The sequence below is a fragment of the Vidua chalybeata genome, chromosome 18, assembly GCF_026979565.1.
Source record: "Vidua chalybeata isolate OUT-0048 chromosome 18, bVidCha1 merged haplotype, whole genome shotgun sequence".
Lineage (NCBI taxonomy): Eukaryota > Metazoa > Chordata > Aves > Passeriformes > Viduidae > Vidua > Vidua chalybeata.
The window spans coordinates 2,973,295-2,992,504 of NC_071547.1; the positions used below are offsets into that span (position 1 = coordinate 2,973,295).

A 19,210-nucleotide genomic window follows, 5' to 3' on the forward strand; every position below is an offset into this window, starting at 1 on the left:
TAACAAATCAAAGGTTACATCATGGAGAAAGAGGGAAAATCTTAAAGCTTTTTAAAGTATTGTGATAAACCAAACAACACTCTTGGAAAAGAAATGTGCAAAAAACAGGGTTTCAAGCGTGCCTGAAAGCCATAACTGCAGCCACAAATATTGTTTTGATTAAAGGAACTAATCTAGGAAAGCAGAGGCTGAATCACAGAGCTGGTTTATTATTTCAGCCCTAATCTGCCATTTATTAATGCTGTCATCCCTTAAGATGGATACTCTGTTTCCTCATTATCTCTATTTCATGGCAAAGCCGGAGTTGGAAATCCCAGGGGTATTAAACACCAGCTGGTAAGAAACTACTCTTCTTCCCTCTAACATTGGTGTAATTCTTCATCATTATCATCAATAGAAATACCAATAATTAACATTCCTCTAAATTCTTCTAGAAGATTATATTTTGTATTTCATCTTTTTTTTAGGATTATGCAAACAGGAAAACTTCATTGAGTTAATATATAAATGCACTTGTGTGGCAACAAACCCCTCTGCACATTCTGGATATATCTGACAATTAAGAGTTTTTCTAAGACTATTTTCTTTTCATTTATGAAGAAGCCTGGAAAGGTAAATCAAGTATTTGATGCCCAAATTTTCTTTGTTCTTAAAAACTAAACCGAACAATGCAGGGCTCTTCCAAACACTGAGGAGTTTGGAGCCATTGCACATGGATTAAGGCATCATCTTGTGAGGATACATCCCTCAGGGAATGCTGTTCCCTCCATAAGCTCTGGATGTGTTGGGATAAACCCCCTTGATGGCAGGGAGAGTTCCAAACAAGTGAAATCTGAAGAGAAGAAAAATCAGCCCTTTAGTGCTGAATTAACACAATTTCCTCAACAGCACCTAAGGATATGTTTGGGTTTGGGGTTTGGTTTGGGGTTGGTTTGTTTGTGTCTCTTTTGTGGGTATTTAAAAAAACCCTATCAGAGAGTTTGCACTTAGTGATTGAGACACCTTCGGTTTTACAGCTGAGGGATGCTGCTTTGGGAATGAAACATTTTCTCTGGGATATGAAGCAGGGATAAGAACATTGCAGAGTCCAGGCAGCTCAGACCATGCTACAGAACACAAATGAAGGGTGACCTTGGTCCCTCACCTCACTTTCCAGTGCAGTGAGATCAGCTTGAGTCATGGCTGGCTCTGCAACCACCTTTTGTAAGAAATACACTGAAGTCTTTTTACTCTCCATCTCTCTGGGTATTTTTTCATTTACCAGGTAGGAATTGAAATTTATCTCCTCTTCTAGTTTCTTCATTAAACCTTAAAAACAAATTAAATCAGTGAGTGTCTATAAAAGCAATGTAGCAGATAATTAAGTTTGATTTCCCCAACACATTAAAGTATTTAGCAGCTGATTACAATAACAGCATAACATTGAGTCTTCAGTGCTCAGAGAAAGGGGGAGTTACTTGATTTAATTTTTTAATTTGGATTTTAAACAATATAAGAGGATTTATTATTCATCTCTATCTTGAACATGTAACTATCACCTCTTTGAGAGATTCTTCTCATTAATAACAAGTAAACCCCATCTCACAGGAAACTCCAGCTGAGTCAGATACAGAATTCAACACACATTGCTGATATAAACAGCCATTGAACCTTTATCTGTAGAAAAATCTTAATTTGGCCTAGCTCGTTGATAGATTTATTATACCCTTGGAGATTCATGCTTAAAATAAAACTTTTTTTTTCTGTCTGGTATTTAAAAAGGCCTTAAAATGGGCCAAGTTTAATGTGTACCTACTTTAAGGGTCCTTTACATTGCTAGAACAAAGATTGCCTCCCTGTAAAGATTTCTTCTTGAAAGAACAAACATTTAATCTCAGGACAGTTTATAGACTGAGAATGCAGAAAATAACAATCCAAAAGAAAAAAGCAACCCCATTCATAAGCTTTGCTAGACACCAGCCTGATGGACCTGCACCTTACCAGGCTCAGAAGGACTTGGCTCTTTCTAGGCAGAGTAATTCAGGCTCCTTAACGGATCATTTATAAATAAGCCCAAGATAAGAACAATTCACAGATAGAAAAATGCAACAGAATAAAAGGAAACATCTATTTAAATGACACTGCACAGTCTCTACTGACAACAGGCAGCTGAGTGCAGCAATTCCTCAGAGACAGCTGTGCCAAGGACTGCAAGATGCAGAAGCTGCATGTCAGATAAGAGTGGGAATGGGTATTTCAGAGTATTTCTCATGATCTAGGTGATCCAGGGTTCTTTTTAGTTTTCAAACAACTTCTTATGGTTGGGATTTTGGTTCTCTCCATATTAGGTAGAAGATGGAATTGTGATGAAATGCCAAGGAAAACAAGAAGTTCACAATCTCCATCTCTTTCATTTACTGCACAAGCAGAGGGAAGTTGAGCACAGAGATACAAAAATGCAGCTGATGCTGCTGAAACAGAGATGGGAAAGGATGTAGATGAAAAGAGCTTTTGGTTCTCAGGCTAAGAAGCCTGACTGCCAAAGAGAAAGGTCAGAACAAAGTGAAAGAGCCCAGGAAAAGGGGCCCCTGTTTTTCTGCTGCTATTTACCTCTAAATCAGTGTCCTGAGAGATCCTCCTGAGCCTTGCTCCCAGCCCACTCTGACAGGAGAGCTGCCAGAAGGGAAATAAGCCATCAGCTCTTGAGAAAAACTCAAGAACTGGGAGAAAAACAGGCCCTGGGGAAAGCAGTGCTGCCAACCAAGTCAACACAAACTAAAAATGAGTGGGAGTTCCTCGTTCCCAGTTTGTTGATTTCTGTGTTTATGGAAAGCAACACTACCACTGGACCTTTTCCCCTTTGTGGAGGGGCCATTTATCAAAACAAAAACCCCCAGACTGGTTCTGGAGTGGGAGAGAGGAGTTCCTCTGCCTGTGGAACAGCCATCATGCACTTGGCACTGCAGCTGCACCCTGGGAAACACACTGGGACTTACTGGGAGAGATTTCCCACTTCTTTCCTCCAGAAGAACTCAATTCCAATCTTCCTCAGCCCATGACAGAGCTGGGCAGGAGGGACCACTTTTTAATGTCTCACTAGAAATCTCCCACCTCTGCAAACGCAGCAAAGCTGCTTCCCACGTACCCTGTGAGCTGAATTATCACCTCAGAACTGACTGGAGCACCCCTCCCAGTCTGGTATTTATAACCAAGATCTTTGGTGTGGAAATCAATGTGATATCAATTACATTCTTCTGATATGAAATATTCATATTTTAATTAAATCAATTTATTGAGGTTTTTAGCAGCAAAGAAACCTGCATATATAACCTGTATTTCATTTCTTGTGCTACTCCAGTTTTCTGATAAAAAGGCACATGCTTAAATGATTTGTTGTAGATATGACAAGAAACTTAGCAAAGAACTACAAGAGCTTTGGTAAGAGCAGAGACCTTTTGACTTCATGGGGTATAACCTTGATCACAATCTGATTTATTTCTCAAAAAACCTCAGAGCTGCTACCAAGTCCTGTTGCCCCCTGAGTAGTTCTGTGTTGTGCTGAGTCCTCATGGAGCAACAAAACAAGTTAAAACTTGATTTCTTGATGGGGAAAGACATGATTTCAACATCCCTCATGAGTAATATCATTTCTTTTCTGAACACTCTGGATATATTTTTCCTCCCATACAACTCAACACATGGAGAAGTAACTATCTAAAAGCTACTTTTGCTGCTTAACAGAACCTTAGAAACCAAAACACAGGACAGCTCCTGGTTTGGGGTTTTTTTTCAGTGAAAAGCATTCTTTTGAAATTCCCAGGCTAGAGAGGAAAAAATGCCAGCATACTTCAGGTCTTTCCATTACACATATAAATTCTGTTTTAATGTTTCAACATTGACTTATGGTTACAAAATCTACACACGTAAGCAGCACAGAAATCTGGCTCTGTGCCCTCAGGTTATTTTAGCAAGCTTCTGCCAACCTCATATTTACATGTGGAGAGCTATTCAGAGCACTCCTCATGTTTTCCATTCAAATTTTTTTATTATTATTATAAAGAGAGGGATGGAAGAAAGAGTTTATTCGTGCTTGCTCAGTCATGTAGATGAGAGGCAATTTTCTCTGCATAATTCTGTTAATGGAGCTAAATCTTGACTAACTTGGTGCTCAGAATCCCACTACAGGCTGCCAACTGGGCATCCTGGACCAGAACCATTTGCAACAGGAATTCAGTTTTTAAAAGGGGGGAAGAGAGAGAGGGACACTCATTTCATAGACTCTGCCAACAATTTGTTTAATAGCACATGGGAAGGCCATGGCCAACTCTAGAACAGACTTCCAGCATCAAATCCTTCCCTCCCCTTTCTGCAGACACAAAGACAGGGCTGAAATTATTTCCCCCACAGCTTCCAAGAACATTTCTACTTTCCCTCTCTTCAGCAGAGGCCTGGGACATGCAAACACTGGCAGACCAATCATCCCTTCCATATATCCTTGTAAAACCAAAAGCTTCCTGAATTTGTGATTCTAAGTTCTGCTTTTCATGTTTATAATTATTATTAGAGCTCTTTGAAACCTCTCTGTCCTTTCAGTGCTCTTCTTGAATGTTGAATTTGCCTTGGGCTGCAGGGCTGGATGTGCCAGAGCCAAACCCAGAGGCAAAAAAACCCTCCTGTGGCATTTTCTCCCAGAAATGAAAGCAGGGAAGGCACCTCATCTATGGCAGTGGGAGCTCCAGCTCTCCCACTCCCACACCTGACCCACAAATTCTTCTCAGACACTTCTGAGGAAAGAGCCCCACATGCCATAAGTACATTGCATATACATTATTCCTGGAGGAATAGCCTGGAATTTGGCTAGTCCTCAAAATAAATACTGTTGGCACGAGCTTGGCTTCCCAAGTGATTGTGGTCACTTGGAATCAAGGGTCTCCTCATTATTCAGCCATTTCCCTCTTTTTATTTCACCAATGATCATTTGCTATTTTCTTTCAGGAATCTGGTGTAAATACCAAACAAAAAAAAAAGCCAAACACCCATTCCATTTCTCTAAACCTTCCACTAAACTCCTTTCAATCCTTTTAACAGAGACCACATTGAATTTTTGCTGCCTCGTTTGTTCAAAACAAGGGGTAGAAGAGTTAATGACCTTAAAAAAATCAACTACAGCAACACCATCAATCTCACCACCCAGACTTGTATTCTCATCACAGGTATCAAATTATCTTAAAAGTGCTTTACCACAACCTCACATCGATTGACAGTGACTTTATACTAAATAAAATCATTTGAAGATGAAATAAAGTTCCACTTAAGCACTCTCCTTTATCAAATACTTTTAAAGCTTTATCTGTAATGTGGTCTGCAGTCTTGGAGGAGATCATTTAAACTTGGAATTTCAGGAAAATATCATTGTGTGGAAGAGAAAAATATTAATTTTTTATACTAAATGGAATATTTAAGTAATAGGTTCCTTAATTTCTGGTTTTCATCAAGAATGAAATAAAATAGGCATCTGTACAAAGCAATTCCTCTTTGACAAGTATCTTTGAAGTTCTCAGTGTTCTAAATCTATTTCTACATATTAAATTAATGAAGTTTATAAATTACACATTTTACTGTTCATCAACAAATCGTTTTAACACATTCTTTTAATCAATATTTTCAAGCTACTCATTCACTTCTTCATATTTCTGCCAATAAAGTAACCAGTAATGTTCTGCAAAATGGACAGAGATCAAGAATTCAGTGATTTGGTTTCTTTCTTCATATTATCAATTTCTGTTTGTGCAGCAGAGCAAAATGATGTCAGAATTGCAGAGTAAGTGTGAGCTGGGTTGTGGTTATTCAGACCAGAGCTCAGTGCTAACAAAAATACTGTTCATATTCAATACAACAAACACCACAAAAAACCCCTCCAGAATAGGGAAATTCATGTTACTTAGTGCTACCTTCTCTAGTTAAACAATATCCTGAGTAGTACTGAAGTTATCACACAGGGCAAGACTGATGTTAATAAACAGGGAAGGACTGAAATGAATAAGCAGGGAAGGAGTGTTCTGTGAACCAGCAGCATCACTTCCAGCTCTTTTGTAGAAGCTCATAAGAATTGATGATACAATAAGAAGTCTTCTAAATATGATGTTTCTAAGAGTTAAAATCCTACCAACCACAAGGCATATTCTCCTGGCACAGCTCAAGCAGGCTGATGCTAATTGCATGCTAATAACACTCATGAATATGTGCTAGTTGCATTCCTTACAGAGTTCCTTTACATTTCTTTAAATATAAAATTAATTATAAAGTGAAGTAATCAAATCCATAAGACAAACAACAAAGCTTCTGCTCATTAGCAACAACTCTGAACATTTTATTTTGTTTAGGAAGTAAAAACACCTGAAGCATTAAAAATGCAAGAAGTTTCCTTTAAAGGGAAGGATCTGACTTCCAGTGAAAATCCAGCTGTTGCACTGTCAGCAGACAAGGCTGATACCAGGAGGCAGCTGAGGTACTAAACTGCAGCCAAAGTAAATCTTCAAAATGAAATAAATTGTGCTACCTTGTAGACCAACAAAGCTTTTAAAATAAATGGAACCTATTCAGTGCACTGTGGTCACCTAATTTCAATTATTTAAAAAACCCCACAGTTGGCATTCTGTAATTGCTGCTACAGGCAGTGCCTTTGTATCTGGGGAAAGCAATTACAAAGCTGAGTCCTGAGGTCTTTGTTTGGGCAAAATTTCAACACAAGTTTTCTTAAGTAATGACTCCAAGCTTTGATTGGGAACATCGAAATACTTTTTGTTTTTTCCCCTGAAAGTAGGACTTGAGATAAGGAAATTAAATATGTTAACTTTATTTTCATCTCAATGATCAAATGACATATTTACTGGCTTTTTATTATGTTACCTTTGCTTCTGTGAACTGAACCCATCGAGTTTCCATTGGCCTTAAAAAAACCCAGGAACTGAAATAGAATTGTTGACACAGCTTTGCTGTATAAACTCTCTGATAGCTACTGCAAAAAAGGAACAGTTATAAAATCCACTGCAAGTCCCTGTGAGATGGTTCAGACACTCCTTTAGTTCCACTTGTGGTTCAGTGGCAGATGAGAATCATTAAAAAATCAAATTAAAATTATAAAGTAATAACAATGCTACGAGGTGGCGACTGAGAAAAATCCTTTTAACTCAGAAGAACTGCCAAAGCAGTTGTGTGATGCAACTGAAATAGTAAATGTTCTTGAAAGAGCAGGACAATGACTTGGTTTACTAAATTTAAATTGAGAAGTAGTCAGATTCTATCATTTTGGAAGTAATTTATACACCATTCTACAGCATGTTTTGCACCACACTAACCTAGGATGCAACAGGAAAACTTTCTACTCACTTTCTGGTTTGGAATCTGCCACCACGTGCTGCATCTCCTTCAGCTGGACCTGGGCTCTCTGCAGCCTCTGCTCTGCATGGAACAACTTTGGAGAGACAATTGGACACACACAGGGTCATTCTCTGGAAATCCATGTGCAAACAACTCAACCAACAGAGCCCCAAAAGAGCCCCAAACACAAAACATGGCAGCTTTAATGCCTGGTGATTTTCTGTTTCACAAGGGAAATGTGCCAGACCAAATTTTCAACACTTGGCCTGGGTTTACTCGATATTCTCTCCTGTTAATTGAGAAGAGTGTTCTTGCTCTCCCAAGTGATATTTTCTCTGATGGCAGAAATTCATCCAACAATTTTCAACCAAATATATGAGTGGCTTGAGCATTACAACAACAACAAAAGGCAGCAGGAATCAGGATTGCAGCAGATAACTCTCCTTATCCTGCAATGCAGCTGAGTTGTCACAGCAATGCACTGTCCATCCCAAGAGCAGTCTGGGAAGCTTCCTGCCAAACAAGTCCCAGCTGATTTGCATTTTTGTGACTTAGAGAGATGTGTAGTAAGAACTGGAATTAACTGGACATCACATTCATTTTAGTCGTGATCTTACTGGGGCTCCAGCAAAGACACAACAGCTTGAGAGGCCACTGATTCCCACTGATCCCACATTCAGACGAAGGCTGCAATAGAAGAAATCTGAGGGCTTTCCTCATTTTAATAGTGTTGAAATTCAGGCTACAGAATTTGGTGAGACAGTGTAACAGAATGGCACTGGATTCTGTTGAAGTATCTTGTTTTGACAACACAGGACTGGAATAAAACCCACCCTTACACTTGGATGTCAACTGCTCCCAGGGCTTCTCAGGACATCATTTTTCCCAAATTCAGGGGCTTAAATCCCAAGGTTGCTCCTGAATACATATTGCCTCCCTCCAGGAAAAATATGAGGTACTTGCTGAGTTGCTCATCCCCTGAAACCTTTGTGCAGATCACAAAGATAGAAATCAAACCAAGGAAACATTTGCTCACTACCATAAATATGAAGAGTTCCCTTTGGGTGCTCCAGCAGTAAGTCATGGAACATTTCCTGGGAATGCTAAAGGATGATGTCAGTGGGAGCTGAGGCAGCCAAGTACCTTCAGTGTGGTGTTCAAAACTTGCAGGGTCAAGGCTCTTCCCTTAAAATGTACATAGATCTTTTAAATGGGATTTAATTTTCTGAGGTTGGGAGAAACTCTCCCAACTACTGCTGTCCATTATGTATTTTTTAAATGCACAATTCCCAAACAAACATCAACAACTCTTTAACAGGTATGTTATTATGCCAGTACCTGACTTTTTTGTTCTTGTTTCTGTTGAGCCAGAGATTCTTCTCTCTCTTTCTCTAAGCGAAGCTGTCTTGCTATTTCAAGCATCCGTTGATGATTTTGTACTGTCTCCACCTACAGCAAGCAGATAAATAGTGCATGTTGCTGTCAGATAGCTGAGAAATACATTAAAGAGATCATATGTCTCACAAGCCCACTTAGCACTTCCCTTCCATACACGTTACTACTCAGAAATGACAGCAAAGTACTGGACTCGAGATTCTTAAAAGCTCTGGATCAACGCCTGGGGAGATTCCCTGTAGGTCAATTAGTTACTTGATTCCTTCCTAGACATACAGTGTGTTTATCTTAATCCTTGTTTGCATTCCAAAATCGGAGTTGCAGGCCAAGGATTATGACACTGAAATGTAGGAGTGTTACTTCTCTTATTACCCTCTTCTTAAGGCGCTCTACTCTTTTGGCCAGTTGATCTTTCTCCTCTTCCATTGCACTGATGTCCTAAAAAGCAGGAAAAACAGATAAAGAAATATTAATTTATTCCCCCCCATGTATATTGGATTGGACTAAGTTCTCTTCAAATTAATATGAAAATCAGAATTCTTCCCTGAATAGACGGAGGCGGTTATAATTTTATTGATCTATGATCAAACATCCAGGATTCCAATCTCTCTTCTCCCTTACTTCCCCCACAGTTCCCACTCTCTTTATGCTAACATTCTTCATCTGCATCCTTGAGTATTACAGTGAACATTTAAAATAAAAGCAGGTGGATTTCTCTAAAATAAAAACAAACAAACAGAAACCACCAAGGAACAAATCAGTATGGATTCAACATCTGATACAGTCTGATATATGTTCTTAATGTCACCAGCATTACCCACTTCCTGGCAGACCAATTTGCATGAACCTGCTTATGAGAGATGTCTGCTGCCACTTTTTGTATTAAAACTGTCTTAAAAGAAACACTTTCTACTGCTGAAACATGTATATTATTATTATTATAATTCTCCTTTAGTTCTAATTTACATAGCAGGGCTCTGCAGATTAGTGCAGGTAGTTATGAGAGAAAGGAAAATGAATTCTCCAAATGTAGACCTTATCTCAACATTTGCTTGGCTTCTCTGTGTGTCCACTGGAAAGTTGTACACAAGCTTAATTATTTTGCTGAAACAGAGCAAATATTTCTACTTAACACTTGAACCACGTGGGTTCATCATTTCTATTGACTTAAGCTCTTAATTCATTCAACACCCTCTGGAATTATTAGCTGCTATCAGGAAAGCAAAAGGCTTTGTATCAGTCTGCATTCAGAGGAAATGGAGTTCCAATATTTGGAAATCATGCTGCACAGAGTCTTGGCAGCCTCGTTCCCCAATCTGCTCCAGAAAGCTCAGCTCTAAACACGAGCAAGGACCTTGTGTTTGCCAACAGAGAGCAGTGTCAAGAGGCAGCTGCAGTGCCCACCAGCTCTGGCCTCTACGGCTTTCACACTGTCCACAAAGCCATCAAACATGGAACTGACATGCAAAACACCAACGAAATAAAAAAAATTGTGGAGTTTGTTTACCCTTCTTATTTCTGCAGTTGATAAACCAGATATTTTGAGCTGCTCGTGCTCCTTATGTAGGTTTTTAAATGCTTCCATGAGTTCTTCATACTGTGAAATGAAATGGAAATTGTGCAGAATGAGCTCTGTGTCTAAGGATTTTCAGATCAATACACTGTTTTACTACTAAGACAGTAAATGTAGACATAGAAATAAGGTGAGAACAAGATAAAAAAGCATTTTATCATTGCAAAAGCCTGTCAATTTAAAAGCAGAAATAAATCACAGTGTATTATCTTCCATTTGAAGAGACATTCAGAACTTCACAATTTCCTCCGTATTTTCACCTTTTGTAATACACAGTGTATTTGGAAAACAGGAAGATGTCACCTGAGAGGGACAAACTAACAAATTACTCTCTCTTACTATACATCTGTGTATACCACATATATAAACCAGCCCCAAAAGGAATTGTTTGTTCTAACAACACTTCTGAAGGAAGCAATGGGGCTTGAGTTTCCAGAGTGACCCAAGAGCAGAGCTGAGTGCACACGTGAGAAATGGCTGTGCCACGTTGCATAACCCTCACAACATCCCAGAGATTGACAGATGCAGCTCAGCACTCAGAGACAAGGAGACAGTGTGCTACTTCCACACCAGTACTTTGCCCACCAGGAATCTTAAACTGAGAGGCAGTGTGAAAGTCTGTGTGGGTAGAGAAATAACAGGGGACAGCAAGAGTTTAGAAATATGGAGAGGAAATAAATTTAGATTCAACTCGGAGAAACGCGAGCTGTGGTAGAAGGAAAGATTATCTCCACAGAAACAGCCCTTCATGAGATGGAAAAATCTAAAAAGAGAATATCAAGTCATTTTTTACTTCCTGGAAAGAGCAGTTGATATGAAAGGTGAATACCAAATGGCAACAGCAAAGGCCAGTTCAAACAAAGGCATCAGAGCCCTGAGCAGTGAAGCAGCACCTCCATTCTATAAAACCCTGGGGAAGCAGCATCCAGCGCGCTCTGCTCAGTTCTGGTTGTTTCAGTAGCAAGCACACACTGAAAAGCTGGAAGGAATTCAAAAAAATAGCAATAAAATGACTAAGAAGATAAAATCACAAAGAGCTGGATTAAGTGGCAAATAAAGGTGAGAAAAGGAATGCACAGGCCAGACAAGGAGGAAGGAGTTACAAAATGCAGGAGTAAAACCCAACTGGCTTCCATTATACCCCTTATGAACTCTGGAAATCCTTTAACAAGAATGAAAATGAGCAGGTGGTCTCTGAGCAACTGCATTCTCACTGCTGGTGTCCAAGAGTTTTCCTTTCTGTGTCTCTACCTCTGTCAAAAGAGGAGTTCCATAAGATTTTTCCCCACTGGAACATGAAATTTCAAGGCCAATGGCAGGATTCAAACAAGGCAGAGCAGAGTTTGATGGATCACAACAAAAAATGGTTCTCTCTTTTCCCTTTGGGTGCTCCACATGCACCTGAAATATGGGACACACTCAAATGACCAAAAAGTGCCCCAGGCTCCTATATGGAAAGAGATCTTTGGCACCTGGGAGCAAATCACTGAAGCCTGAACAATGAGATTAATGCCTGAAGTTGCTTATTTCTTAAATTATATATTGCAGGCAATCCAATGTCTAAATCACAACACGGCTGGGAAGGTGACAGGTTTGCTGAGTATCTTCTCTAAGTAATTTACAAAGTTCATTTTAGCTTGATTCTACACACTCATAAAACTTAACTGTGCTAAAAGGTATCTGAACTCTCATTTTTGAAATTTCCCTTAAAAGACACCATTGCAAGACTGTATCTAAATAATTCAGGCTAATTGTTTAATTCATTAATATCTAAATATTTGCACTGTCATATTATATTGCAGTAAGCCATTCTATTACCCCAGCTTCTGTTTTGAACTAATCAGCAGAATATTAGTTTAATAAGATGGTTCTATTACTGTAATTCCAAAAAGGAACACGTCTTACATAATGGAAATTATAGAGGTGGATATTTATACACATTAAGACTGTGACATACTGAACAAAACATACAATCTGCATTCCTTTCTCTCTCTGCTACTTCTGCTGAGTTATTTCAAGGTATAAATCCAATATTGTTAGAGGTAACAGAAAAATAAAAGGCTTAGTCAAGTCTCAGTCAGACTGTTCAGCTTTGCTGGTGCAGAGTTAACAGATCAAGTTACCTCTCACAATCACTCAAACCCACTCTGTTTTAACAGAAGAGAAGGCACAGAAAACTGAAAAAAATAAGTAAATATGTACCTCAGATAATAAACCCAAAACTTTGGTTCACCTTCAAGTTTTACATTTCAAACCCACCCAATCTGACTATCTAAAATCAACATTTAATGCTCACAAAAGAAGTGGGAACATAATAAGTAGGAATGTCAGCATGAAGAGAAAGAAATCTTTTCTTTATTCACAAAAAAATAAATGGTTAAAGCAAAAGTGGAGTAAGGCTGACACAAATATTAGGCATCAAATACTATAAAAAGACTATCATGACTAAAACCACAATCAATGGACAATTAGGACACATCGACTTTTGGTCATAACATTTTCTGGACTTGTTTGAAGTGGTAATTGTATAAAGTTAAAAATATCCAGGTCATATTTCATAGAAAAAAAACCCCAAAGCTGCTCAAAAATTAAGAACTAAAAGTCTGTCTAAGCCAAAATGGCTCTGAACATTATTTGGCACCCAGTGTTTAATGGGCTTAAGGCCTTTTAATTCAATGCTACTTATTAATACATAATTTCAGGGTTATTGAAAGAAAAGTGGTCAAGACATCAACTTTTTAATATGAATCTTTGCTTATCCTTGATTCCAACAAGCTTTTAACATAACTCACTTTGAACATGTATGCCAGCATTAACTCCCTGATTCATTTATCCCTCCTCCCACTGGCACTTTAATTAACATGAAATGTTGGCATTCATGAGGAATGGTACCTGTTTGTTGAAGTCAGCCACAGTATCATCCTGTAGGAACTCTGCTGGCACCTCCAGTTTCACTAAGAAACGTGCCAGGTAAGCTCTTGTCCTGAGTTCACTGGTCCTCTGAAGAAGCCAATGCAAGACAGGATGAATTACAGTTTTGCTTCCAGTAACCAGCCCTTGGCGAAAAGCACTCCTGTATGGAACCAACCAGGAGAAAATGCCAATAAATCTCCAACAAAAGGATGATGGCTTGGAACAAAAAATCTGCAATGTTTTGACATTCCTTCTCCACTTGCCTAATGATTTTCGTAATGCTGTTAGAAGAGAAAATGCTCACAATGAGGCTTGGGTTTGATTAGCCTGGAAAAGAGAAGGCTGAAGGATTTGCACATCCCAGAACCTGAAGGGATCACAAAATAGAGATGGAGAGGAACTTTTTATCAGGACAATGGGAATGTCCTGGTAACAGTGACAGAGAGCTTTGGATTAGGAAGCAATTCTTCCTTGTGAGGGTGGTGAGGCCCTGGCACAGGGTGCCCAGAGAAGCTGTGGGTGCCCCATCCCTGGAAGTGTCCAAGGCCAGTCTGGAAGGAACTCTGAGCAACCTGGGATAGTGGAAGGTGTCCTGTCCACAGAGGGGGTTGGAACAGGTGATCTTTAAGGTGCCTTCCAACCCAACCCATTCTGAGCTGGAAGTCTGCAGTTCCTGATTCTTCTACCTTGAGTCAGACAAAAACCCTGTAACACACTAAAGGATAAAGCCAGCAGTGACAACTCCGCGTTTCCTTCAACAGCCTTAGGGGATGCCGGCAGAGCAGGGGGAGCGCGGGACTTGGGATCACCTGGCACAGGTGAGACAGGACCGGGACCGGGACCGGGACCGGGACCGGGACCGGGACCGGGGCTGGGCAGGGCTGGGCGGCGCCCTCTGCCGGCCGGAGCCGCCACTGCAGGGAGGGCCCACTTGGAGCCACACCTGGGACCCCAAAACATCCACGGGGACAGCGCCCAGCTGGGACCCCAAAACATCCACGGGGACAGCGCCCAGCTGGGACCCCAAAACATCCATAGGGGCACGGGAACAGGGCCCAGCTGGGACCCCAAAACATCCACAGGAACACAGGGACAGTGCCCAGCTGGGACCCCAAAACATCCACGGGGACAGCGCCCAGCTGGAGCCACACCTGGGATCCCATCCTGGCATCCATGGGGACATTGGAGCAGTGCTCACCTGAGCTAAAGGTCAGTACCATATGAACCTAAAAAGATGTTTTAACAGGATTTGTAGGCAAAAAGGTACTCACAGGTCTGACACAGTCCCTGGAGGTTTGTATTTGAGGATTCCAAGGAGATTCAGCATTCTTTTAGCTGTTTGTTCCGGCAGCTCCTCTCTAATGTCGACAGCATGCTGAACGGGTTTTAAAATCAAATAAGAAATTATTCTTTATTATTACTCATATAGTAAAAATTATTGTAACTATTATAAAACAACTGATTTAATAATGAATTACTAATTTTTAGGATAACACTATATTTTTTCCTACCATCAATTATATTACTATTATTTTTTTATAAACTTGTTTGTCCAAGTGATCTTAATTATTTGGCAAGACTGAAAGAATTGACTTTATTAATTCACCACACAATAATGAGATGCTCTGTACAGAACATCCTTTAAATCACCAAACTTCAATTCTCTTCTAATGGATTTTCCTGTCAATTTTTCCTCCAGCAATCTCTTCTCCCTGCTCGTGGGATCTCATCTGTGCAGTCACACCGACCACATCCACCCGGAAAGTTGGATATCCTGGCACAGGTATCCACACCCCAGGTGTACGAACGGTCCCTTCTGACCTCACACACACTTTTGGCAGCCTCCAAGGAGTGAGATATAATTTCCATTGCAACAGCACAGTCGTGAGGTTCAGTTCTTGATCAGCTCCTGCCCTGGGTGCGTGCAGGACACAGCCTGACTTCGACTAAACACGATTGTCAGTATGAACCAAGATCTTTAGTTTCACGGGAAAAACGTCGTCATCAGCCTCCGGGGATGCTGCCGCCCTGCCCCAAGAAGCATTTGCTGCTTTGCCAAGAGCACTCAGACGTACAGGCAGGAAGGATTCTTGCCAGGCACATTTATTTCCTGGAACATTCATACAAGCTTCTTTTGGTGAGACAAACACGCCGCAGGATTATACTGAGCCAGACTTAAATAAAAGCAAATTCCAGCCTCAGGCCACCTCAGAGTAAATCACTCTGAGCATCCCTGAGTGCCCTCCTTACCTTCGGGTCAATCTCCCCCAGAACATCACTGAGCAGCTGCAGCAGCTGCAGCGACTCCAGGGAGTCAAACGAGATCAAATTGTAGTTCTTCCTGAAGGGCTCCTGATTGAGCTTCTCAACAATGAACTGGATTTGGTCACCCATAACTGTGTCCCGGGAAAACCTCTGCAGAGAACACACAGCAGATGCCGGGGGAGCGCCGGGATCGGGGCCCGGGCCGGGCCCTGGCGGGGCTGCGGGATCGGGGCCCGGGCCGGGCCCTGGCGGGGCTGCGGGATCGGGGCAGGCCGGGCCCTGGCGGGGCTGCGGGATCGGGGCCCGGGCCGGGCCCTGGCGGGGCTGCGGGATCGGGGCCCGGGCCGGGCCCTGGCGGGGCTGCGGGATCGGGGCCCGGGCCGGGCCCTGGCGGGGCTGCGGGATCGGGGCCCGGGCCGGGCCCTGGCGGGGAGGCCTCGACCGGAGCCTCGCGCGCGCCGTTACCGCGGGGACGGTTGCCGGGATACGGGCGTGGCGTCACTTCCGGCGTTACCGCCGAGCGGCGCGAAGCGGGCCGGGGCCGGGAGTGAGGGGGTGTGGTGTGGCATGGAGGGGGCGTGGTCATGTGTGGCGGGGCGGTGCCGAGCCGTGAGGGGGCGTGGCCTGGCCGTGAGGGGGCGCGGCCGAACTGTGAGGGGACCGGCACCGGCACCGGGACAGCGACCGGCACCGGGACAGCGACCGGCACCGGGCTCCTCTGGCGGATCGTGGATCGCTGCCCTCACAGCGGCTGCGGCAGCGCGGAGCCCGCCGCCCTGGGAGCCCTCCCGGTGTCCCCACAGCACGCCCCGGTCAGTCCTTCCCGCTGCGCCCCGCAGCCCCGGCCCTTCCCCTTCCCGCCCGGGAATTGCGGCTGAGGGGCGCTGGGGCGGACACGGCACAGGGCAAGTCCCTCGTGGGGCTCCTTCACGGAACAAGTGCGAGGAGTGGCAGAAATAGGTCCGAGATTCAGCCTCTGGAGGATAAACTTGGCTCTGCGGCTCCTTCTGAGGGAGGTTGTTGTCTCATGTGTAGGAGATGTACAAACAGATTGCTGCAGTTACCCAATTAAAATTTCTGGCAGCCTTTGACAGCACAAAGGGATGTCAAGTGTGGCTGATGTACATGTCAGGTGAATGGTTACTTAATTCCTTTGAAATGGAAAGGTGCACAGAGGATCCGTGTGGAACAGGAACAGCCAGTCCTGGGCCCAGGCTTCAACACGGGCAAATGGCAAATTTATGTCCTCGAGGCTGAACATCAGTTGTCAGCATGCCTCAAAGTAGCAATAAATACATAGTGCATAAATCTGAAACAAGGACAGCAGCTTCAAGAACACCAAACAATCCGAACCAGACTATAAATTAAAGTCAAACTTGCTCATGGAATCTCTCAGTCTGCAAGTTTGTTCTCGCAGATCCTTCAAAAGCCATTCTTAGGCCTGAAATAGTTGGATTTTGGAGCCTCTCTGCTATTTCAATTAGGTTCTTGGATAGTCTTAGAATCCCATGTGAGTCCCCAGATGATGGATTAAAATATGCAGTGAGTCATGTTAAATTGGTGCCAATTGAAATGCACAGGTTGTAAATCACTGCAGAATTTGACTCAGTAAGTAGCAACCATAAATGTAATACTTTGCAATTCTAAGCACTGCGACTAACTTAGATTAGTTCCTCTTTTCCTTCTGAGAAACAGAAAACACTTCATACAAAAATTTCATAAAATGTGTTGGTCTTCACAGGAAGGCTGGGAAATGACACTGATTGGTGTCTGAGCTCTTAACTGGTTAAATGAAGTGACAAAAGGGATGGACGGGTGCCTTGTGGTTGGGCATGAGAACTGTGGTAGAGCCAGGAACATAATCCAAGTCTCCTGACTCCTGGATTTGAACTTTAAAACCAGATCATGTTTCCTTTGTGCTTTCAGTCCATATACTGACCTTTAGGAATCGTATTTACCTACAAGTTCCCAGAAGAGATCTGCTTTCCTTTGTCATGCTTTCCTGGTATCAGTTACTGTTTTCTCCGATGAGTATTTTGAGCATGTAGAACACAGAAAGAGCAGATGAGAATGGTATTTCTGATGGAGGTGTCTGTGAGTTCCCCATCACTTAATCCTGGAGAAACACTGTTTCTGTGAACACTGATACTCATCCTTTCTTCCTCAGTGCTGAGGGGAAGGCAGTTGTGGTGAGGGTGGAGAGGGATCTGGGCTGGGTGCACTGGGAGCATTTTGCTTTCTCTTGAGACTGTTCCAGTCCTCTCACCTTCCCAGAAGGAAAGGAACATTCCCCTCTTCTCATGTCTCTGTAACGTTAAAGAAGAGGAAGGATGAAAACTTTTGATAATGCCAAGAAGAAAAAGAGATGGTGAGATGGAAACCCATGAAGTCTGATTATTCTGACTCTGGGAAAGGAGACCTCCATGACCAGACATTGTCAGAACTGGACTGGCTGAACTTGTTATCATGTTTGAAAGCTCAAGCAATTGGAGGCAGGAGCAAAATCACACACTGAAGCCCAGTTTTGTGGGACTTCTCAGCTTGGAGAAAGTGAGAGAGATCCCGTGTCATCCTTAAAGTTTTATGTTGTCATGATCCTTTCTTCCACGAGCTTTGTGCTCTCCATACATGCAGTCCCCTGGCTGCCCCCCTGCTCCTTGGTGTTTACAGTCCTCAGTGGGGTCTGAATATTCAAAATTACTGCCTGAAAGAAAACAATCAAGGCTTAGCTCAGTGCCTTGACCTCTTTATCACAAGAGAATCTTCACAGACATGAAAGAGATTATAAGCTCTCAGTGCAGCCTTGGGTAAATATTACAGGAAGCAGCTGAGATTTGTTTATGCTTAACTTGTCTTAAGTTATCTCAGTTTGGGTGATGTGCTATCTGAGTAAATTCTTACAGACTCGAGAGCCAATGTTCCAGTATATTTGTTGTATAATTCTGGGGGCATTTTCCACAGTCCCAAATTACTTTGCATGGAGAGTGATACAGATTTTCAAGGAAAGTTTGATGTGAGAGTTGTTTATAAGAGTTCAGCTCTACAGTTGCACCCAGTTCTCTGGATAGAATTTGTCTTTTACTTAGCTTGGGAAAGGCTTGTGGAAGCTGCTTATTATGAAGACATCCTGCAGAGGTAACTTGTGGAGGACAGAGAACGGAAATAAACAATCCAGAGCTCTCTGGATCTGCAGGCACAACTTCATTGCTCCCTCCTGACTTTCTCCTCCCTTTACAGCTACTGCTGTGCAGATGCTGCCGAGCAAAGTTGTGACAGAGCTCGACCACAGAGAGCAGCAAATCCGAGTGGGACGAAACCTGAGCAAATGAGAATCCTGCTGCCGTCGAAGAGAGATCACCTTATATGGGAACACCACAGACAAGAGCATGAACGCGTCCGGCCGGGCTGCCGAGGTCAGATCCCAACCAGATGGAAGATGTTAGTGTGAAAAAAGAGCATTTAGGAAGAGGAGACAATAATTCTGCTTTGCTCAAGCAATCTGACCCCTCCTGTTTGTTTCTGTTATTATAAATACTGTGCTGTATGTACATATAGGTCTGACTGTGTTATATTAAAAATTAATTTCTTTATGGCTATTCTAGTACCTAAATGCATCCCCAGCCTGTTTCTGGTTTCCACTTGCAGCTGTACTGTGGTCAGCTAAAGCCTAAGGAGTGATCACAGATATCTTTAAGCCTCTTTGTG

The 19,210-nt window shown here is 42.4% G+C and overlaps 1 protein-coding gene across 1 annotated transcript in view; it reads right to left on the reverse strand.

Annotated features, from left to right (window-relative positions):
• IFT81 (intraflagellar transport 81) overlaps positions 1-15,949 on the reverse strand; it is a 37,265-nt gene extending 21,316 nt beyond the window's left edge. Inside the window, exons 1-8 of the mRNA XM_053959818.1 lie at positions 15,491-15,949; positions 14,512-14,615; positions 13,220-13,400; positions 10,262-10,351; positions 9,127-9,192; positions 8,698-8,808; positions 7,369-7,453; positions 1,145-1,308 (exon numbers count right to left, since the gene is read on the reverse strand). Coding sequence (XP_053815793.1) covers positions 1,145-1,308; positions 7,369-7,453; positions 8,698-8,808; positions 9,127-9,192; positions 10,262-10,351; positions 13,220-13,400; positions 14,512-14,615; positions 15,491-15,634 — 945 coding nt within the window. The 5' untranslated portion in view covers positions 15,635-15,949. The remainder of the gene's footprint in view (positions 1-1,144; positions 1,309-7,368; positions 7,454-8,697; positions 8,809-9,126; positions 9,193-10,261; positions 10,352-13,219; positions 13,401-14,511; positions 14,616-15,490) is intronic.
• Positions 15,950-19,210: the final 3,261 nt, after the last annotated feature.